General features: G+C 39.4%; 2 protein-coding genes across 2 annotated transcripts in view; both read right to left on the reverse strand.

The window, feature by feature from the left end:
• The window catches only part of tub (TUB bipartite transcription factor), a 49,526-nt gene extending 47,589 nt beyond the window's left edge, over positions 1 to 1,937 (reverse strand). Inside the window, exon 1 of the mRNA XM_086071344.1 lies at positions 1,584 to 1,937. Within this exon, the coding sequence (XP_085927470.1) occupies positions 1,584 to 1,639 (56 nt within the window). The 5' untranslated portion in view covers positions 1,640 to 1,937. The remainder of the gene's footprint in view (positions 1 to 1,583) is intronic.
• A 1,421-nt stretch (positions 1,938 to 3,358) lies between these two features.
• The window catches only part of rras2 (RAS related 2), a 30,470-nt gene continuing 9,808 nt past the window's right edge, over positions 3,359 to 24,020 (reverse strand). The window contains exons 2-6 of the mRNA XM_086070900.1: positions 10,156 to 10,243; positions 9,944 to 10,046; positions 7,083 to 7,191; positions 6,037 to 6,155; positions 3,359 to 5,437 (exon numbers count right to left, since the gene is read on the reverse strand). Of these exons, the coding sequence (XP_085927026.1) occupies positions 5,350 to 5,437; positions 6,037 to 6,155; positions 7,083 to 7,191; positions 9,944 to 10,046; positions 10,156 to 10,243 (507 nt within the window). The 3' untranslated portion in view covers positions 3,359 to 5,349. The remainder of the gene's footprint in view (positions 5,438 to 6,036; positions 6,156 to 7,082; positions 7,192 to 9,943; positions 10,047 to 10,155; positions 10,244 to 24,020) is intronic.

Raw genomic sequence — 24,020 nt, forward strand, 5'->3', positions numbered from 1 at the left:
CGCTATGATATCAGCTAGTCACAAGTCACAACAGTCGCATGTCGGTGACGACATTTTATCCTTTGCCGCGATTGGTCGAAACAAAAGTTAGGTAGACGTGCACACGATTCTGCTTCGTCCAATCAGCTCGAAGTGTTGTACAGCATGCCCCGCCTTTCCCGAGCAAATCAACGCAGAGCAGTCCCAGACTGATATTGTGGAGAACTCCCTCGAGTGAAGCCCAAATCAATCTGGCTACTGCCAGGCTACCAGTAAGTGGGAGTGAGCTGAAAAAAGTTGGTCGGGCGAATTGTTATAGAGGAAATGTGTCCATCGAGTACTGTTGACTCGCCCTCTTTCCGTGCAAGGGTTAGTGTAACGCCACCAGCAAACGTTGGTTGGAATGTCACCCTTTAATTTAAATTAACAAACGCTACTGTTGGCTGTAGCCGACGCCAGAAAATAGAAATACAACTCACCAGGGCTAGCAGAAAAGCCAAGAACAAACACACGCAACTAACCCGCATGTAACGTCACTCCTCTCCCGCGACACCTGTGTTGCGTTTACTAACAGTCGGACATAAGAATGCTAAACGGAAATGGCAACACTGGAACACACAACACACTAGAAAATATCCCTTTTAGCATTATTGCTGAGCTGCCCCACAGAGTGTCTTTCTCGTCATCTGCATGACTGTAGTTCAGCTCTGGTACTTGAGAAAATAGAAACATTTTATAGTTACAGTTGCATCCAGCCTACATGAAAATAATATAGTTACAGTTTGTAACCAGCCTGCAGGTGTAATGTGTTATACACCAATTTCTGTATTGTAAAACCAGAGAAACAGGAAACAAAGAAACATGGTCATGTTTCACGTTTATGTACTTTCATAAGTATTATTTAAGTAACCGGTTGTCAATCTTCTGTTGAGGCAGCAAAAGCCGGAAAGTGGTAAAAAGTAACTGATAAGTTACTTTTTACATCACTTAGTTACTTTGACAATAAAGTAAACAGTAAAGTAACTACATTACTTTTTCAAGTAATCTGTGACAAAACTGTGGGCAACCACCACATCTTTGAAGGCACCATTCATGTTGAAAGGTACATACAGGTTTTGGTCCTTGCAGCCATTCAAGCAATGTCTTTTTCAGGGATGTCCCTGCTTTTTTCAGCAAGACAATTCCAAGCCACATTCTGCACATTACAATGCCGTTGTTCTAGACTTTATCGAGTGCTATTTTACTTACTAAATTTTTTTAAACAAAAATATTGATTGTTCATTTTTGGGTGGTAGTTGGAACAGATTAATGGCACTTCTATTAATTTCGATAGGGAACAATGATTTGAGATGTAATCTGTTTGAATTATAGCCACAGAGCGAATTAAACTCGTAGCTCAAGGCACCACGATAGATAGGTAGATAGATAGATAGATAGATAGATAGATAGATAGATAGATAGATAGATAGATAGATAGATAGATAGATAGATAGATAGATAGATAGATAGATAGATAGATAGATAGATAGATAGATAGATAGATAGATAGATAGATAGATAGATAGATAGATAGATAGATAGATAGATAGATAGATAGTAGATACCTGTCATAGCTCCATCGGCTGTACGACATGCTCCTGTTGCCGCCGACCCCCTCCATGTCTCCGGCTGGACTACAGTGTGGGAAGCCTCGGTCGGTTGGTGGTCGGTCGGTCGGTCGGTCGGTCGGTCGAATGCGCTTCTGTCCTCCACCCCAGGATTCGAGCGAGCAGAGGCGGTGCGCGTCCAGCGGCGTTGCTGTTGCTTTTTTTTTTGAAGCAGTGGTCGAGTGAGAAAGGCGGAGGGGCGCGCGAGCTGGCTGTCAGTTCCGCGTGCACGCGCGTTTTCTTGGGCTCCACGCGGATCGATGTTGATTTGTCAACTCGCGCGTGTTCCACGTCCCCCGAGAAGTCTTCCTCTTGATTAAAGGGGAGGCGCTTACGTTGTCAGGAGCTGCTCACCCACTTGATGGAGCGCCGAAGCAAACGCTATTCAATGAGACATAGACGACAGACAGTAGTGGAAAGTAGCCAAGTATTAATACTTAGTTACTGTAGCCTACTTAATCTTGACATACAGCATATTTTCCACACATAGCGTGATAATAATAATAATAATAATAATAATAGTAATAAAGTCATACCTACAATATGTTTCGAATTTTGAACTGCCTGTCTGACATTAATAAATTGACTATTAATCAATGTTTCAGAGAAAAAGGTACGGATCTCGTGCTTGTTTCCAGGTACCCTATGACTTCTGTGACTTTTGTTCCATGTGTTTAGTAGGGTATAGTAGGCCTATGTTAATGTGTGTGCATACTTATGCAGTTTTTACTCTTTCACTGTTTTGAGAAGACTAAAAGACTATCAGCAATGGAAATTTCCACCATTTTCCTCAATTTAAAGGGGAAATCGTCTGTTTTCTGAGTTTGGTCCTGTGATCATTCACAAGCTGAGCCATAATTGGTCGTTACCTGAGCCCTGCGCAACTGTGATGTCATTTTCAGTCAGCAAGTGGCAAAATAGCCACACCCACAGAGATGGATTAAAAATGGGTGGATTTTGCTACTTTATTCAAATTTCACAAGCACAATATTAATCAGAATACTGTGTTTAGATTAGTGGGGCTGCATAGAACATATTTATTGTCAATTATTTGTTTTAGGTTGACTTGCCCTATAACACACAATCCATTTTAGTAGACAGTGGTTAAATTTGATCGGGAACAGCCTTAGTGTACACACATTTTGTAGCACCTGTGTAGAAACAATGACATTTGCAAATGTATAGATTTTTGTTTGTCACTTTAGTAAAAGTCAGCAAATTTCAGGGTGGAGGAATTACATTTCGGGTATTTTTTGTTAAATGTCAAAATGGTTTCATTTGACCCAACAGTGTGATTGAGTTAAGTTGATTTTTCCTACTGTACTGTCTGTAGGCCTACTTTATATGGACATTTATTATTATTATTTTATTTAATTTTTTTTACTTGTTCTCCTTTCATTTCAAAACTTATAGGCCTATCTATAAGTTCTACTCCTTAGTTCATCAAAAATAAAATCACTACTTTATTCAACTGCCAAAAATGACAACACAATTTAAAAAATAGAAAAAGAGAAAATATGACACAAGATATTCCCCATCCTTGGCCTTACATAAAATATTTTTATGTTGTCTGCTACAAGATAGCTCCAGGTCATAATTCACCGTGTAGTGAGAATGATGATGGATGTTTTTTTGTTTTGTTTTTAAATAACAACTATAAACCCTGCAGAAACAAGTTTCAGTTCATATTTGTATATTATTTTACTTAAAAACTAAACAAAACAAGATAACTCTTCTGGCTCATTGACATATTTTATTTTAACACCCCCCAAAAAAGCTGAACTCAAGCCATAAGACATCGCTGTGGGAGAAAAATCTGCACGATTACGATGGATGTACATTAGCATTTGCATTACGATGGGTTCTTTAATCTCAGGAATTCGAAATGTTCATCTTTGGAGCCCATCTAATAATGTGCAACAGGTCCTTTCATAGCTGACATGGCATTTAATTATTTAACAGGAAGCAAAATATGAATAAATCTCCATTAGTAAGTCATAAAAACATTCTTGATCAAAAGTCGAGTTTGACTAAAACTGGGAGCAACATTATTTTTGAACAAGGATAATTAAATACTCCGCTTAACACACATTCACTAACTAAAAAATATTACTCGCCAGCTACAGCAGTTTAAGAAAATAAAAGTATAAACATGTAATCAAGTCTGTTACTATCATCAAATTTTCTTGATCTTAAAATACAAGATGATATGAAAGAACAATAGCAGAGAAGGCAGAGTAGAAGTTCATTGTGTGTGTGCGCGTGTGTACTAAACATGCCACAAGTGGCAGGTCTATTGAGTTCCTGTGCCACCGCTGAGCACATTATATGCTATTTTTCTTTCAACAGAAGAGTACTGACAGGCTAAACAATTAAAGATCGAGGTGCATGGTTACTTAAGGACATAAGAGAAATCCACTGCGTTACTCGATTAATCGTTTTTATCAACAAAATGTTCATCATGGAACGCTAAATACCCTGGAAAGTGAATTCAAAGATATACCTATATATGAACTTGAGTGCCTTTGTTTACATCAGCAGTTAACCAGTGCAACTGTTACGTGACGTTAGCTAGCTATGCGTCAAGCCTGCGCCATACAGCTTTAGAGTGCCACGTTGTCAGCTGTGAATGCAGGCACGTCAAACACAGAAAAGAAGAAGAGCAACAAGGGGGGATTTTTTTTTTTTTTTAAGTCTGACTTGACAGTGTGCGGAAAACGGTTTGGGGCTCGCTTTAGTGTCATTTTAGCCTCATTTTATATTATCGCTCATTTTACATTGACATTTATTTTCACATTTTCAGTGATGACTTTTTTGTTATATGTAGTAAGCAAATCTAGACGTGTGGCTTCTGATGTCAAGAACATGTGACCTTTCAGTTTGATCACATTGACTAAACCACCATCTTGAAAGAAGCAACGGATGGCAGGACCCTAACAATCTATAAGAATTTAAAAAAATAAAAAATAATCTGAATAAGACAACGCACTTCAGACATTCTATATTTGGCAATTGAGATAGAAGCAGAAGCCACAATAAAAACAAAAAACAAACAAAGAATCTAAACGTATCATTGTAGCTTTAAGGGCTTGTCTAGGCATCATTTATATACACATTATGATATAGTCACTTTCATTATGCAAAACCAACCTCACACACTGTACTGTGGCGATTTAATAGTCATTAGAAATACACTTTAAAAATCACGACAAATCTCACTTATGTACAGTAGCAGATTAGCACATGGGAGAAAAGATGGCACAACATACACAAAGCTTCATAAAATAATCTCTCTGCTCTGTCAGACACTTGAAAGGAACATTCGGGATAGATATATATATATATATATATCTTTTTTTTCTTTTTTTTTTCATTCAATCTCGGCAGCAAGTACAAATCACTACAAGGCAAGAGAAGTCCTTCCGAGTACAAAACATGAATTGGTCAGACTGATTTAGAAGGCTATGTTTAGTCATGTGAATCGGGCTATGGCTGAAGGTAGAGTGGTGTTTTGTTTCAATTTTGGCATCGCCACTCGTCCATAGTCACGTCCTGGGCACAGCGACCCCGAGTCCGAGTATCCCAGAGATGGGAAGGGGAGCTGTGTGGAGTCATGCACGTGGTGGAGAAGGCAGCGGTCAGTCATCCACGCCGGGATGTGATGTCAGGCAGAGTGGGCGGGGCAACAGAGAGTAGCTGCATGAGTTACAGTGATAAGGCCAATTCAGACGATCACACAATGGCAGCCGCTCTTGTCTTTCTCTTTTCTTGTCGGTTCTGGCGACGGTGGACATTCCTGTTCTTGGAACTTCCTGGAAGTTTGAGGAGAAAAAACAAACAAGGGTGTTTTAATTTACTTTAACGGTTCACTGTATATATTTTTCTCTTGATGAGCTTCATGTGAAGGTGTCATTTTTTTGGCATCTGTAAGCAACTGGGGATCACTGTTTCTGAAATTAATCTTTTAAGGCAAAGCAAATATTAATATGACTTTGGTGCCATCTGATGGAATGATGGTGTTGCTATTGTAAGCTTTAATTCAGTTATGGTGTGTTGGCAGTACTTGAAATGCACATTTATAAAAATTGCAAAAGATGACTTTAAACAATTTGTGTAAAGTACTAGTGCGCATAATTAATTGCTCGTGTGTGAAATCACGTCAGTTTGTGATGGCGTGTTAAATAGGCTACTATGCTAGCTAATACTATTGGTGAGCCTCATGTGAAGGTGGTTGAAGTTGGATAAATGAACTGCTGAATACGGTGATTGGTGTACCATGGCCTTTAAGTGCTCTGCTGCCATCTTGTGGCATCTGTTAGCAATCACAAACCCTTTTCGGGGTGGCATCAATTACTTTTTTTTTCTTTTTTTTTACCTATTCATGCTCATTCTTTCTAGATAAAACACCTACCTAATTACTCTAACCAGCTCGTGGAAAGCCTGGTCGACGTTCATACGGATTTTGGCTGAAGCCTCCATGTAGGTGACCTTCAACTGTCTGGCCAGTTGCTGGCCCTCTTCTTGGGTTACCTGAGGGAGACCGACACAGGTAAACAACCACAAGGCCCAAAACGCAAACCCACTGACAATGTCAAAACAGACTGTATCAATACTGCTGTTTATGTAATGTTAAAGAAAGATTTGCATACTAGTGTACATGATAAGTAAAGTAACACAAAAAAAAAGTACCAAATTAAACTTTTCTGGTTGTAAATATTTGTCAATATATTACTGCACTTATTTTTGAGAATTCTGCTTTAACAAGTAAAAATTGTTGACCGCTCTTGCACAACTAATGATTACTTAATAACAATGAAAAACAACTTGGTTAGGTATTAAATTAATAACGTGCCTTTCGTGTGGTTACAATACACGTAAAAATCATCTTCCATTCATATTTGTTGATTTTATGGAAATCTGTTTGAGCATTCATTTGATATTCTTGGAAGAATCTTGACACTTCTTTCCATAATTTGCCTAAAGTTGAACTGAAATAGTCTTGGAGACGGACAATTGAAAACTTAAAAACAATTGATAAGCAAAAATATATCCTGAGTACATACATAATGAATACATTACAATTTATGACCTGCAAGTGCAGTCTTTCGGAGCACGCCAGGGTTCACATACTAAAAACAAACACACCCATGTTTCAAAGTAATCAGTGGTGTAAAGCTCCTTTTCACCACGCGGGGGAGCTGTAGACTCACAGAGTGGCCGTGTAGCAACACCCAGAAAATTCCCGATTTCAGCACACTTTTTCTCTCCATCATCCTCCCCTCCTGACATCACCATTTCTTCAGCTGCTCTTTTATCCTCACATCCTGTCAGTTAGCAGCTAGCTGCAGCTGCGACGTTCGCTTCCATCTCAAACATGCACATGTGAATGGTGCTGATTGGTCCATATTATCTCGTCAGATGGTTACACAGGAGAGATGTGTAATCTGTTAGACTTACTTGTCTCTGGAGCTCCAGATCGGCTTTGTTCCCTACGAGGATCATCGGGAACTCATCTCTGTCTTTGACTCGCAGAATTTGTCTTTGGAATTTGTAGATTTCCTCGAAGCTGTGAAACACACAATATGGTGTGTTAAGTGGTATGCTGCAGTGCAAATGGATGACACGTGTATCCAAACATATGTATATACGCACACGCTTGAAACCACACCCACACAGCCATCACCTGGGAGCTGGGGGGAACCACGGCTGTCAGTCTGACTGAGGGTCTTGCAAGTGTGAGCAAAAAAAAGATTGCAGCACAGTATACATACCTCCAAATAATTTGACTTTTTCTTTATTTATTCATTTGTTGCTTGGGTCTGAAGTCATTGTCATTGTAGCAATACATTTCATGGAAACATGCCAAGCAGCACCGAGGCAGCCCAATTAATAGCAAGATAAAAAGGCAGAGAAGGTCCCCAACTAAGATGCAGTCATTGTTCCAACAGAGCAGTGAGAACACAGTGTACGCCTGTGAGTTTGCTTATTTGTATGTGTTGCTGAAGTAGCTGTTATTTTAAATCTGGTATAATTAGCATAACATTCATGCTAATTTGCACCTCGTCTATGGTTTTTCACATTATACTCTATGTTAGCATAAAGCTAGCAGATATAGTTTGATGTTAAAATATACAATGTTCAGTTCTCTTTTGCTTTGTATCTCACTTATACAGCGAGCTTAAACTTTGGAGAACTGTGAGACAAGTCTTTTTGTTTTCTCAAAGTGATGTTATCTCCCGTTTTTCAAAGCAAAAGAGTGAGAGCAGGTGCAAAGCAATACATTAAAAATTGTGTTTTAATAAAATGAACACATTTACAGCTTTTGGGTGGGGTAGAACTGGCATTCCAGATACAAAACCACAGAGAAGTCACACCTAGCAAATCTGGAAAGACTTGACTAGTATAAATGGAGGAAGGAAAGACTGTTTACAACATAAACATTGAAGGGGGGGTCTGTGGGAGTGAGGGAGGAGGAGGGGGGGGGGGGCTCAGCTTAGTTGACAGCTAAGTACGAACACAAAGACAGTGGCTTGTATCAATAATATACTACACCTGTGAAATAGGTGAGTGAAAATGTCAATCTTGACGTCAGATTTTTGCAGAAATAGTCATATTCCCTCACTGGAGACATCACTATGCACAGTCTGATAATGAGCAGAGAATTGACAGTATGGACAAAAAAAGGGAGCGGGTGAAGCTGTTTTGCTGTCAACAAGACCATGAGAATTTTTGTGATACTAAAACGGACAAAGAATATCCACTTTTGGTGCACAAAGGGACATTGATTCTTGACAGCTACTTTTCAACCATATTCATTTTGGTGGATTTCCTTGCGAGAACGGTTCCATGCAGAACAATTATAATGAACATTATAGAGACATTTAGTAGGGAAATGCCAACAAAGGTCATAGCAGCAAGTTGCTGTCAGAACACCAGCTAATGTTTAGACAGTAAGGTAAACTTCAACAGTCACCACAGAAGTCGTCAAGATTGTCACTATACCAGGAAGCTGGCATCGCACGGGCAACTGCGCAAAGAGTCATTCTTAATAGCTTAAAATTGTTTCCTTACAAGCTGCAAATCCTTCCGAAACAAAGTGATGCAAATCCAAGAGAATCAGACAAATGCTGGACAGAGCTGTGGACAATTTCAATGTTTGCAGCGTGGTGCCTGGATTGGGCATGTTATTAAATATTGAATAATGTGTCGTAAAGTAATTATGATTTCAGAGTGATTTGGATAGAAAACATTTTATAGGTCTCTAGCACCTATGGAGAAAATTGGCTAATTGAGCCATCCTGTAACAAATTGGTTTTAGTGTGTAGTGCCTCGACTTGACTTCCAATTTGGTGCCATTTCTCTCCCTCACAATCGACATGACAAGCCAAGATCCACCCCCTAATTTTTATCTTCTGCTCAAAAGCTGTGCTGATCTCAAATCCTAAAAGAAACCGCCATCTACAGGGATCTGTTAGTCATTACAGTGGTTTCACACAAACCCTTTTCCACAGCTAACCATTGAAAAATGTACTTGGCTTTGTCAACAGTTGGATTCCAGTTGACTAAGACAAATAAAAATGTCCACAGCAGTGAACACGTTAACTTGGATTTGTTATTTTAGCAATGTGGAGCGCAGATCGCAAACAAAGCCAAAATGTCAACAAAAGCAAGTGGGGGGGGGGGGGGGGGCACTGGCAATGGCATTCTTTATCTGTTATGTAGCAAGCTACTTTCCCGGTTAATTGAGGAATGATGGATGAGGTCATTATTACTCTTTAGGGTTTTCCTTGATTACTTGAATTAAATTCCTACTTTCCAGATCCTCACCAAAACTAAACTAAAACTAAAAAGTAACATAGAAAGTGTATTTGTACCATTGCAGGTGTTCTTGCTAACTGTGTCTGTGTAATTAGGTAAATAAATATCTTCTTGATATTAGTATTGGCTCTCACCACATCCCAGTGTGTACCTAATGAAGTAGCTGTTGACTGCATGCTGCATTAGCTTGTTTAGACACTTCAGTGGAGCTACACCGTAGCTGATTTATTCTCCTAGCCCCCTGATTATGACTTCACCGTTGGCGTAAACAAACATTCAGAATGTCTTTGTCAACACGTTGAACTCAAGTGTGGCAAACGAAAGAAAAGACCCGAAACAATAGAGAGCGACTGCAGAATGAGAAGTTCCGCGACAAAATGTATGGTTCTGGTAAACCGAGCGCTAGTAAGAGGGTGTAGCTAAAGAGTAAACAGACATGTGCGCACAAAGAAAGCAAAGAGGCAAGCACACACTCGTCCGTGATCAGGACTGTCACTCACCTTCCTCTGTCAGTGACTGAGAAGACGAGCAGGAAGCCCTCCCCTGTCCTCATGTATTGTTCTCTCATGGCTCCAAATTCTTCCTGCCCAGCCGTGTCTAGAACTACACAGACACATATTTCAACAATAATCTGAAGACCAATAGTTTCTATTACGTGTACTGGATTAGTGCATGAAGCGAATACAGATGTGAATCACAAAGGTGCACTTACTGTCCAGCCTGGCTGCCCTTTCGTCAATGACACACTGCTTCGTGTAAGAGTCCTCAATCGTGGGGTCATAATCCGTGACAAAGTAGGACTGCAAGACAAAAAGAAATAGAAGAAAGATGCCGTCAATATTGCAAGCTTTAAAACATGATGCATGTTTGTAAATTAACACTATGCTCAAATATAGGGAAACAATAAAGTGGTCTATTCTGCACTGGAAATAAAAATTCTGAACATTCAAGGAGAGACTCGTCCATCCTTGTTCAAAATATGTAAACAATAAAAAGAAAAGGAAAAAAAAGTCATTTAAAATGATTGTTAATTTTTCCCATTGTGGATCGAGAAATGTAACTACCATTAATAATCCAAATAGGAATTTGAGTGGTTGGCTACCAATACTTTGAATCTTTATAACTATTATATAGAATTGACATCGTCTGTCCTTCCTTCCTTTCCTCAGTCTCTCCTTTGGTCTCTTGAGGTCTCCCTGATTTGTTGGAATTTAGATGTTTCTGTGGTTGGTGAAATAATCTGGTTGGTGGCCCGGTGGGTGGTGTCTGGTCGGTGCTGGATTTAACTTTCCTTTCTTTGGTCCTTCCTCTGGTCTCCTGACGGCGGTGTTCGGTTTAGGTGAACGGTATGGGATTTTTTTTATAGGTTTTTGGTGAACTAATGAATACACACACACGCACATACACATACAAAATAAAAATAAAAAATAAAAAAGGAGAGCAATGATGATGACATGTCAAATCGGTAAAATTACCGAATGAACAATACTGAGCTCTCCAGAAGAAAAAAAAAGAAAAAGAAAAAAAGAATTGACATCGGTTTTGACACATTTTTCAATTCAATGCACTGTGCTTTTTTGGCATAGAAGAAAGTGAAATCATTCACCACTGTTCAATAATTCATCAGTATTATTGTGTCCAACACTGCACCGCGCTCCCTGCGTGCCTTCAGACGACCACAGAGAAACATGAGTGAAAGCGACAGAGCGAGAGAAAGAGAGAGTTGTGTTTGTCCTCTCCCATTAAGTCCCCCTGCGCCTTCCGTCAACCTCCTATTCCTTGTTCTGTCACCCTCAGACAGCACGAGGGAGCACCTCACTACTATCACTCGCCCCACTGTTTAGCCTGGATGATTTTCTAAAGGGCAATCCAAGAAGTATGTGCGATATGACTCAGAATATCTCCCGAAAACTGCTAAGGAACACAAAGCTGAGTCATGTCCAGTAAAATCAGCTGCGATACCTTCAGATGATGACCTCATCAGAAGCAACCAGTATGTAAAGTATGAGTCAATCATTGACCCAACATACACATCACCCTTGCCATGATGGCAGCAATGACTTATTACTTTAGCTGTTGATGAGGAAAAATAGCACTCCATGCAATTGTACTTTTTAACAATTAAAAACATACAATGAATGTTAAGTATGAAATAGTTTGTCACACATTTAGCCTCAATTCAGTGGATATTGTGCTGCTCCTTTTGATATATGCACCTTGTTCACATGGGGCCAGCATAATACAGACATCCGTATACTAAAAAATTACAAATTTAATTATTGATTGTATATGTTCCCTACCTGTAAGTATTGTTGTATTATATGTCTACATGGGTTCCTATTTGATTTGCGTCCAAATATCACAAACATGCTACTTGTTATCCCATCTATGGTGTTTTCCATTACGTTTTTGCATTAGCTTTAGGCTAACAGAGTTGGTTGATTGTTGTTTTAAATCAATGCAAACCGTAATTCTCTTGGTTTTATGTGCATTTTGACCGTAAACTTCAACTGAGATGCGCAATAAACAGCTTGAAGCTTCTTTTTCGAAAAACACTTGTGAAGGGAGTTGATAACTTTTTTTTCCTTTTTTTTTTATCTGCCTAATGATGGCTTGTATCTTATAATTCGGGTCATTTGTATCTCAAAGCACCACCGTATACCCTAAATTGTTCACCACGCAATCACAGGAATTGACTGCTGCACTAAAGATTAAACCACGAGAAACTTTAACGCTGTTTGTTAAGGCAACATAGTGACACAGGATAGTTAAAAACACTGCTTCAAAGTTAAAAGATTCTGGGTTCAAATCTCGGCCCTCATCTCTCTGTGTGGAGTTTGTGTGTCCTCCAGGTCCTGTTTTCTCCCACGAGTCTAAATACATACATGACAGGGTCAATTGAAGACTTTAGAGTGAAGGTATGAATGTTTCGAAGTTTGTTGTAAGTACTCAAGCCACCAGTGACCCTGAACATGTGAAGTGCTAGAAAGTGGATTAATAGAGGGCTTTTGTTAAATGTCACATGGTCTAAATACTCAATTGTAAAGTGCCTTGACTGAACCTGGATGACTTCCTAAAGTCAAGTCCCCTTGACATTTTTTTCAGTGTTAATAAGGGCACAGGGAGGCCGAGACATTCCAAGAATTTTGATTTCCATAGAAACACAGAAAAGCTGTCATGAGAACACATCATGTTCGCAATAGAGTAGAGATAGCATATAAATAGATGCTTCCCCTCCCTCAAGCAGTAACCACAATAGAGCAACTGTAATGTACTTGTAACTATTTGAAAGGATGGGTCAAAGATCTGTTTCATGTTGCTACTACAGCGGTACCTTGAGATATGAATTGGTGGTGGTTAATTAAGTGAGGCTATAGAACTCCAAACTCCCCCTTAATGTAGCCTGTAACACAAGGTATTTCACTTATGATGTGTCTCAGTCTGAACACTAGGGGGCGATATGTAAAAGTGCACGCGGTGAAATTCGGTGCTACTCGTCCTGGTATCTGCAAAGGTGCTTCCACGCTTTACATTTAAATGCCTCAGAATCAATAAAGAGACATTTTGCATAACTAAGATTCTGAAGTCAACAACAACAACCTACTGTAATATGTCCTGTAGATTTGAATCAATCTTAAGACTAATATTAAAGCTATTAAATATTATGACGTCGCCATCAAATCATCTTGCATACTGGATAGGCTGCCCCTGCAAAAAGTCATCTGCAGTACACAGTTTCAATATTAGTTGCAAGGTGGCCGCTTTGCAGGAAGGAAACTCCACCTCTGCAGCGGGCCGAGTGGCGGTGATGTCACAGACGACATGTTCTGGGACCCCGCCTACCTTCCGAAGTTCAAACCTGTCACTCAGTTCCCCTCCAGCATTCCAGCGCTCCCCACACACACGCACATGCTCGCTCTCACCAGGAAAACAATGAAGGCCTCTTTTCACCACGAAAATAGGAGTGACCAAAGTCTCTTGTATTCGTGACACGAGAGTGAGGGGCTTCTTAAAAGATATTAATTTATTCATCCATAAATTTAAAATGGCACATGTCCTCATTAGTGTCGCAGGTGAGCAGGAGAGGCAGGGTGAACTCTGGATTTGTCGATAGTCAATGACGGTTTTTCAGGATACAAAAGCTTCATGCAAATGTTAATTAGGTACGGGCATGATCGCACATGATGCAGAAACACACGTAGAAAGGCAACATAACATTAAGTCATATATTCTTTATCCTCTGTGAAGAACGACTAAGAGTCCTGACCTGTACTGATGAATTTAAAAAAAACATTGAAACAGACCACAATTATTATTTCTTAATGTTTAGTAAATATAATGAACTAGTGCACAAACCTGAAAATGGCTTCATGTTTCCTCTGCTTGCCATTATTGACAGTTATAAAAGTTGACACACAAAATAGCAACTGCGCGACATCTTGCAGCGTTTTTGAATGCGCAGGGTCTGTTTGTTGCTGGTCGGGTTTGTTTTTCCCAACTGCCAGAGTCACAACATGAAGCTATAAATCCTGTCTGTTAAAACTGTTGGTTGTTAGCCTCAGGGAAAGCAAGACTGGGTGATATGTGTAGGCGTGTAATCAACATCATCCTTTGCACTATGTACCCACTTCCTTGCCATCAAAACAGCTTTACAGACACTAAATATAGATCATTTTCCATCTCTGTCACTTATCCCGATTTCTTCTTTTCTGGTTTGTGTCGCTGGGTTGACTGAACCAATCTAGAAGCACTAACTCAAAAATATCTGATTCAGCAACAAAGCAGCAAAAACTGAAATTTCCATACCAAATAACAATGGAAAGCATTGCAGTTACAAGTTAAAGGCGCAAGACTCAATCAGTGTTGTTTTTGTCAACTATGATGCCGAAATTCATTGACACCTCTTTTTCAAGACAAAATGAGACAAGCTAAACATTGTCTTTGACGGCAACATTATGATGAGACAACAATAAAACACATAACCCAGTTTGTTGCAATATCTATGTTCCGAGTCGACCATCTTCTTGTGATCAATTTCATAGTAGCTTTAAAGTTTTCCACATAACTCCAGCGCAAATGGGCTTCTAGCTAGCCTAGGGTGGCCAGGCGTCCGGATTTAAGCCGGACAGTCCTACTTTTCAGCGATGAAAAATAAAAAAGATGCAAAATTGCACTAATAAAAAAAAATCAGCTAAACAGCAAGGCCATGTAACATGAACTACCTTATCCCGAGGGAGCAATTATTAATTTATTGAAATATGTCCTCCTTTTTGACCTTATGGAGGTGGCCACCCTAGCTAGCACCAAGTTGAAGCTAGTTGTTGTGCTAGCATCAATTCACAAGTTTATATGTGTTAGTAGCTGTTACATTGTGAACATGCAAAGATTTTTGTCTGGTGAGGGAAATGTAGCATTTTAGACCTGTTGCTGTCGTCACATGAAATGCAAACAAACTCAATTGTACAAATACTTTAGAATTGTGGCCATTGTTCGGGAAAGATAAAAAAGCTTAAGTCAAGGGTGGATGCCAGGTGGTTAATAAGCTATTTTATTTTTGTTTTGTCTGTTTGATTGTAGGCCATTCTATTTTATTAAGGTGCTACTATTTTGACAAAATGATGGCAATTATTATTAACTCACATAAAAGAAAGAGATTATTAGCATTATTAATTGTTTACAAAAATACTATTTAATTGGTTTCATTATTCTCAAAAACACAATAGGCCTACAAATTGTTGCTTTTTTGGGAAGCAAGGCTGGCATTTCCATTCATTTTAATCGAGAAACGTGATTTAAAATACAAGTGCTTTTAGTTAAGAACATGGTCAAGGAACAACAATTCAACTCGTATATCAAGGCAGCATTGTATTACGGGCAACATCAACCATATGCTCAAGCCCGAAAAATAATAATAATTTGAAAAAAATAACACACTGGACCTCTATGGTCGACCTTCAATTACAATTTGCCATATGACAAGGCTGTGCAGCAAAACAAATGGTAGTCAACAGTACACAATTTAGTATAAAGTACTTCTAGCTACAAAAATCGCAGTTCCCTTTGTAGACAGATTAAACTACCAATTGAAAGAACAATATAGGCTTAAATTGTGTATAAAAACCTCTGAGCATGTTCTCGATGTACAATTCCTCTCAAGCCGTCCTGCCCCTTGGCATATCACAAGTTTCTCTTCCAAAAATGGAACATGCTAGAAGATACTGCAACTGCAGGTCAGCAGTCAGCACTTAACAAGATTTTCTCTGATCTCGCCACTTTTTGAAGGTCACAAGTCCTGAAATTGATCACTCAACCTCTACGCCTGTAGGTCCTTTTTGACACTTGTTTTGTGCATTGTACGAACAAGCATGAAAGAAAAAAGATGCAAAACACCATTTGAATGGAGCTGTGGGTGTCAAAATGAGCTCAGAGTGTTTTTGTGCATTTTGCAAAATCATTTTGAGAAGAGTGTCAACAAGTTTTGCAGAAAAGGTCACAATGTAACTTTCAAGCTGATTAATTTTGCCGTCATCAGAATTGCCAGATGCAGACAATAAGGACGTGTTTCAAATTTCCAAGAAAAAGACCAACCAAGAAAAAATGTGCTACAAAGAAACATTATTATTTCTAGGTATTCAGTTGTACTTTCAGAATTTAAGAATTTAGAGATACAAGCTGCTCCAGACAGAGGATGTCTAAAGTTTATGACTTAAGGAAAATGATGAAATGCAATGTCTACCACAGCAGCACATATACAATCACCAACACAAGATATGATGTGTGTATCAAAATTAGCTAATTCATATAACCTAGCATCGCTAGTTATTACATATTGTAGTAACCCCACAAATGGTCAAGCATAGTCACAGCTGCCGATGCACTTTCCCTGATGGCCACAAATCTCACAGACCAGTGAATGGCTTCACAACGTCCAGACAACTCTACACTCTCATTAGCTGACACCCACATCACTTACCAGGCCAGATCCTGCATTTGAAATCCAGGCACACTCAAAGTCACAGATACAGTACGTGAGGATAGTGGCCCAAAGTGGACAAAAATAATACATGCATTTCACATATGTGTTAATGAGCTTAACTCATTCACGCCCAGCCATTTTCACTGAAGCAACCTCCTTCGCTCCCGGCTGTTTTACTGGATTTCGACTAATTTTGCAAGCCCCACAGAATATTGTGTTCTATTGGTATAAAAAACATAGAACCAACCTACCAAAAGAAAGAATAGAGTCTCTTCTTTCACGAGGAAAAAAGTATACTTGTATCTGTTTCCGTTTTACAACAATTAGCATTAGAATATAGCTACGTTTCATCATCACAAACCTGTTGAAAACACTGGGGAAAAGAACTTGTTGCAACATGGCCCTGATTGAGCTCTTATACTCTGCTGCCACCTGCTGGCCGATTTTTGTAATACTATCATTGCTTTAAGCGTCCTCTTCAGGTTAGAGGCTGCATGAAAGCCTTATGTATGCTCTAACATAAAAAAAAACATTAAATACGTAATATTTAAAATATGTTTTTATACTTTTTCATATACGTTAATAATACAAAATCCATTTTTATCCGGTTAATTGATTAATCGATGGAATCACCAGAGAATACTAAATTATAAATTTGATAGCTGCAACGACAAATTTGGTGAATTGCAATAAAGATGGATTGATAAGTGTTGCAATTGAGGGACAATGGAGTGCACCTGAATGCAACCAGCAGAGACGCTTTTGATTCATTCTCAACTAGTTGAGAAGAGGATGACGTCCTCTATGTGAAGATATGGTACAGCTTTTCCAGGCAGTCTTAGTCAAGTTAGTACTAACACTGGATTGGAAGCAGGAGTTTCGAACATTCAGAGGGATTCTCACAAAACTTTAAAAATAAGAATGTTAATTTTCCCCATCATCGGTAAAGGAAATTTAGCCTAATAACCATTTGTGATTTTTTTGTACAGCCTGAGGCAAATTAAAGTTAACTATAAACAAGTCACTGCCGTTTGCGGTTATAGAATACCAACTATAGAAGTTAAATGTTAAACACATGGTAATCGAAAAGAATTCCTTCACATGTGCTTTGAATTTCACACTACTTAATGATGAATATGTGTGAGCAGTATTGTTTGTACGAGAGTGCTTGAAGTGGAACACGGTGGTGAAAGAGTGAGAATGAAGGGACTGCGGAGGACGGAGGCTCCACACGACATTATAGAAAGGGAGAGCAAGAGAACAAGAAGGGGAGGGGATCGGCTTTAACTTCCGCTGGAAAGGCCCACTTTTCCCATGAGCTCATACAAAATAGAGAGGTCACTTATTCAATACACATGGAGAGAAAGGGAGCACACAATGTGTCTGCCGGCTCAAAGAGCCACTGGGGAAGATTTTGTTACAAGGGGAGGACAACTTAAAGACAACTCGCACTGCTGGAGAAAATAAAGCTATGATTGACCTTGATGAATCATTTTCAGATCACCAGACTTGAACTGGAGCACAATATTCAATTTCCAGCCCTCATGCGTACCAGCACACCACTTATGTGCACCCCTGATCATAAGGTATGTTCGCCATCCAACCGTTCAGTGGATATTTACAACAGGACTGCAGTGAAATGCCGGGCCTTGGCTCGATGCACAACTCAATGAACCCGAGCACGTAACTGACAAGCTCTCGTGTGTCTAATGTGTAGATCAATAATCACTGGCTTTATTCACTGCCTTGTCCTTAGATGACGGCAAGTCAATACTTGGCCCCATCAAACTAAAGCAAGGCTTAGCCCAGACATGGAATTAACACTGTCACAAGCGACAAGCTCGGAGAACACTACTTTGTATGAAAATAAACATCAAAATAGACATATTTGTAGCGATCCAGTTGTTGTTGTCATGTCTACATAAAAGAAAAGCAAAACAATGCACATTGGGACTATTCCTTGATGTGTTCCAGGGACAGTATCTACACAACCCAGGATATGCGAAACAGAAGTAGAAATAGTTTACTAACTTGCAATATTCTACCCATACAATTGAATTCTTCAAAAATGAGCCTTCGAGCAGTTTATTCCCACAAGCAATACGTTTACTGTCAAACTAAATATGACATGCATTTAAAACAACATTTCCTTGTGCTAGTTTAAAATTCAAAATATTATATACAGGCTAACAAATGCAAACGATTTGGCAGTACATGCGTACCTTTTTTGCCACCTTGTTGAGCTTATTGATGATGCTTTGTTCATGTACAGTATGTAAAGCATAGAGTCTAAAGGTTTGAGAGAAGAAAAAAAAAAAGCACAGGATAAACGTCCCACCAAGTGAGCTAACCAATGGTTCAGTTGAACCCCCGGTCTCTTCTGACCCCTGGCATTAAGACTTCAATCGTGCGGCTAAATATCAACCTGTGCTGCAATCCGAAAACTTTTGAACCCCCTCAAACGTGCCGAATCAAAGAAGTGACATTTAAAGGCTCTTTTCCTACCGGATCGCTGGTCTCAAAGCGGAACACTTCGTTGGTCATCGCAAACAATTTCTTCATCTACAGCTCATAGGAGCATTTTGCAGAATTACAAAAAGTTGACCCGGCAGAGGGTTACAAACGGATTAGAGAGAATGACATGCAGACCCAAAACTATGTGAAAACCTTTATTGTTCTTGTTGATCATGTGAAATCACTTTAGTTCCCCCTCTCTGCAATCACGCCTGCCCAATGGCTGAACATTATCAGCGCAGTTCCCACGAAATACTTTCTTCCGATTGCCCGTCCGTCCATGTTCAATGATATAAATGTTCCATTCTAGAGTTTGGTTCTACTGCAGCAGTAGAGCCGTCTTTGTCAGCACAGGGAACCAACCGACTGTGCTGCTTTCAAACAGCAATACTGGAGAAAATCATCCATTGGCTATCGGCTAACGCGAGTCTATAGCCTCTTTCATCTGAAACTGTTGCGTCAGAGCTGTAACAGGAGATACAGCAGTAAGCTGCCCCTTAACAGAACATTCCTGCAACTCTGTGTACTTCCAGAGGCTGGTGCAATTCTTAATACTGGTCGGACCGCATCATTTACACGGGCATAATATAGCAACCCTCGAAAAAAAGGCATAACATTTCTCCTACAAGGCCTTTGGTTTTAAAAATGTGCATATCATCAATTGAAGAAATACAAATAAATCATTTTTATGTACAGAAATTGTCGTGCTAAACATTCCAACAAAATGCTCAAAGCTGGAGAGAAATAAATAATGGTTAACAAGCAAGCAACAGCTGTTGACTGAGAAATGGGCTGATGCAAAACCGGGAAAAAAGAATAGTCGAATTTCAGCAAAATGTAAGCGAATGACCATCAATCAACGGACAAATGACAGACATTATTTCACACGTGTACAATGTTCATTTCATTTTTTGATCTGCATATTCCAGTAATACCACATTCAAGTACCTGTAGTTGTTCAGAATATGTCTTAAAAGTTCTACACCATCCATATTCTCTTCACTGGAATCCTATTTGCAGCACATGCAGGGATGTATACCTTGGCCCCTCTCTTCCAGCACAACTGCTGTGTGTCATTTTTACCAGCATGTATTCTGCTGCACTAGCATGGCCTAACATGACAAAGGATGTGGGGCAAGTCGCAGGAATCATATCAGAAACACAGCAGTTCTCCGGCTCAGGGGTAAAATGCATCATGCTGCCCCCGACATACATTCGGTGTAAATAAAGATGACGGATTTTAAAATGTGTTGAATTGCAATGCTAACATACTGAGAGGTGTTATTATGGTTGGTTACCATTATTATTTTTGAAAATATATGTTTTATACAGCTGTTATAATGGATCTACTGGTAATTGGATTTTGCAGGTCAAGTGGCTCATAATAAAAAGTAAAGCTGCCAAACAGAGAACAGAGGGGAAAAAACTATTAACTACTAAAATCATAATAGACAACTATTAAAATAATAAAAATGTCAAGGATTATTAGATTAACAATAGCATTCAGTTTCGTCACATTATGTGAATCTTAACATGCTCAAATTGCACAATCCTGAAGAACAAAATGCCGCAGGGGAGCAAACAGCACACGGAAGAGAAGGAAAGCCATTGAAATTGACTAGTGCTGGCATGTTCCTGGCTAGTGTGGTAGCTCGTTAACAATCCAGCTGCTTTGCACAAAACTTAAGAGCAGCAACTACAAACAGTAAAATAGGAAGCCATTCAGATGTCACAATTCTGATTTAAAAATTGTACTTACCACAGCTGCCGGCAAACACATCTGCATTTGTTGTAATAGATAGAAATTTGTAAGCGGATGTATAGCATATGTGCAAATTATTCATAAAAAAAAAAAAAAAAAGAATGACAGGACTGCTGACAGTCTTAAGCCACTATTTTCACCAAGCAGTACAGCTCATTTCAGTTCGGCATGGTATGCTTCACATCAGATTAACCCGTGATCAGGCTTGTGTTTCCACTGCAAAGCATGTAGGAAGTAACTACGTCAGCTGTGTAAATAGTGTGACATCATAGCATACTAGCAAGACAGCGTGTAATCCATCAAATTATTTCACAAAAAATGCACACAGGACAAGTATTGTAGAGAGTACTAATCTTTCAATCTGCCTCCCACAAGAATTTGGGATTCGTCAGTGGAAACACAATAATGAAGCATATTGAACTGAATCGTATGGTACCACTTGGTTGAAATAAGGATACATTGACGTCAAAAATACATAGTAGTTGATCCCGGTTGTCATCCGTGTTTTGAGCTTGCCAGGAATGCTTTGAGGTTAGACCTCTTAAACGCCAAGTGGGATATTTCCGACTTCCCAGTAGTGTAGAATGCAGCAAAAGTCCCGAAAAGTTCCAACATTAGCAAGCATTTAACAACCACATGTGCCACAAACAAGTGCCTCTTCCTGGTGTGGACTTGGCTTTTGATGGCACGCTCCAGAACAGTCTCAACTTTTTCTTGGAAAAGGGATGCAATGGCCACACGTTCTTCAGTTTTAATTCAATTAATGCTAAAAGGAAGCAAACCATTGGTGTAGTTTAACATATGTAAAGCAATCATATACAGTATTGCTTAGGCTAGAGTATTGTACTGTGTATATTTATTGAAAAACAGCCTTCTGATAATGCAAAAGGCCAATGATGTTTCTAAATTTTTGGGTGGTCTTAGCCCTGGATTGCACTAAAATAGATCAATCCCTGTACTGAGTAGCAGCAAAATCCCATCTCCACTTTCTGAACTAAAACAAGAGCAGTCTGTGTTGAGTTAACCTAGACTCAGAGCATAGCGACTAACAAACAATCGATCATGCTTTTGACTCCAGTTATTATAATTATTATTTACAGCGGTGTAATTCATATAAATTGTGTTACACTTTTAATGATGTGTGATTTGGTGGAAATTTGAAAAACGAGGACGATGATTTATTTTTGTTGCCCAAAATTGAGATGTCTGACAATCAAACTGTGCCCTGTGCATGCAAAGCGAGCAGCCAATAGCTTTAACTAGTATCACCAACAGCCTGTCTGCGAAAGGACCGTTTTGGTTATACATACCAGACAAAATGTTAAACGGCTGTTTAGTTAACGTGCACCGGCGCGTGCCAATCGAAAGTTTTACCTTGTGTTTTCCGGCACCAGCTGTTGCAGAGGACACACGCGTATACAGTTGCTGCACCTTTTAGATCAGAGTAACAGTCACGCGACAGCTGGTTTAGTGACTCAAGCCAACTCAAATATTTATGTTTGCAGTGGTGCCACACACACAGTTTGTCTATCAGCGGGATAACACAAGCTACAGCGAATTTGAAAGACATTTTGGGAACATCAGTGTCTTTTTCTGTTATTTTATATGAATAGTTTTCTGATTACTTCCCCAAATGATCGAGATTACTTGTAGCCTTTGTTAACACAACATTTGGACAATGACTCATGCTGTATCGTCACCTGTTGAGGGGCTGCATGCTCCCAGGCCACACCTCCTCCTGATGGACAGCAGGTGTCCCACAGTCCAAATGGACACTTTTTGCATGAGACAACGCCAAATGTCCACCAGCTGTCTGGCAGACAGCCCAACGCCAGGCATCGACAACAAGCACAGACGACTTTAATAAACAACCATTCAAAATCCCAAGTTATTTTCAATGTTCTCAAAGACTCCTCACATTGAACAAAGATGTTGATGTTTTAGGCCGCAATCCACCAAAAATCACCCATCAATCCATCCATCATCAGGATATTAATCGATTATTATTGTCTTGAAATTTAAATATCACCGCTTATCCTCCACATTAGGGTTGCAGGTGAGCTGGAACCTGTTTCAGCTGACATAAGGTAACAGCTTGGTACAGTGTACACCTTGGACTGGTCACCAGCCAATCAAAGAGCTCATACAGACAAACAGCCACTCACACATACAGTATGGACAATTGTATGTAAATGTAGTAGTTAATAATTTGGATAAGGAAATGAATACTGCAATCCACTTCATTTGTTTCAAGACACAATTTAAGGTTAACATGCCGTTGCCGTGTTACTACATTGCTAAGGAAATGTCTGCCAAAGGGGCTGTGAGCAGTATGGAGGATGACATCAGTAGAATCAGTTAAGGTGCTTAGAAAATGTTCTCTTCTGGTAAAGCAATGCATTGCTTTTCTGTCCATGACCTCATCTTTGATCTTCTTTAGAATGAAATGATTCCAAAGCGAGAGCCACAAAGATAGTAATACAACTGCTCTAAATTAGTCACGTATAGTTCTTTACCTGGCTCCATCACCATCTGAGAAGTAGATTTGATCACGGCACAAGTACATACAATCGGTGTCACAAAAGTTCCAGGACTCTTGTCGCAAAAGATATACATTGGACCCCTGCATTTCAATTAGCGGTTTGCCACTATTTGTAGGCCAGCCTGGTCCCTGTACCCTTTGAATAGCGGCAATCCACCAATTGAAATGCAATGGAGAAAATTCTTTGTTATACGGGTAATGTAATACAATTTCAAAACTATTGAAACAAAAACATGCATAAATAAAAACATAATGTAACATTCTTTGTTCTGATGCATTTTGGTTCGCTTGATTACTTTATCGACTAAAATGAAACCGAACTAGGGGAAAACTAAACAAATACAAACTGATCTGGACTGGACAAAGCAGAATACAGGTGCGAAAGCTCCCTTAGAATACTGATCAACTATACAGTAAGTTTTCCATATGAGAAGCCCGTGCATACACTTTGTGTGTTCCATTTTGAAATTGGTGGGGGTGAGAAGCTAAAATAAGCAACATGTCATTTTCCCATCGCCAGAGTTGTTGTGACTGTGCAAAGACTGTGAGATGCGAGACCTGATACTGTTGCCAGTTATTCTGAAACAGACAGATGTGTGAACACGGAACAATTGCCAAAATAACACGGAGCAACTTGTCGCCTCATCTGTCTGCCTGACTATGTGAGGCTCAGTGACCGGAAAACAGTGGAGCAGTACATTGTTACCAATACCAGTTTAAAGACTGTGTCAAACCTTTTGTTGTTGACTGATAATGTTGGAACAAGAGTCGATATAATGTTTT

The sequence above is a fragment of the Leptonotus elevatus genome, chromosome 3 (genome assembly GCF_054856555.1).
Source record: "Leptonotus elevatus isolate MCC_2025b chromosome 3, RoL_Lele_1.0, whole genome shotgun sequence".
Lineage (NCBI taxonomy): Eukaryota > Metazoa > Chordata > Actinopteri > Syngnathiformes > Syngnathidae > Leptonotus > Leptonotus elevatus.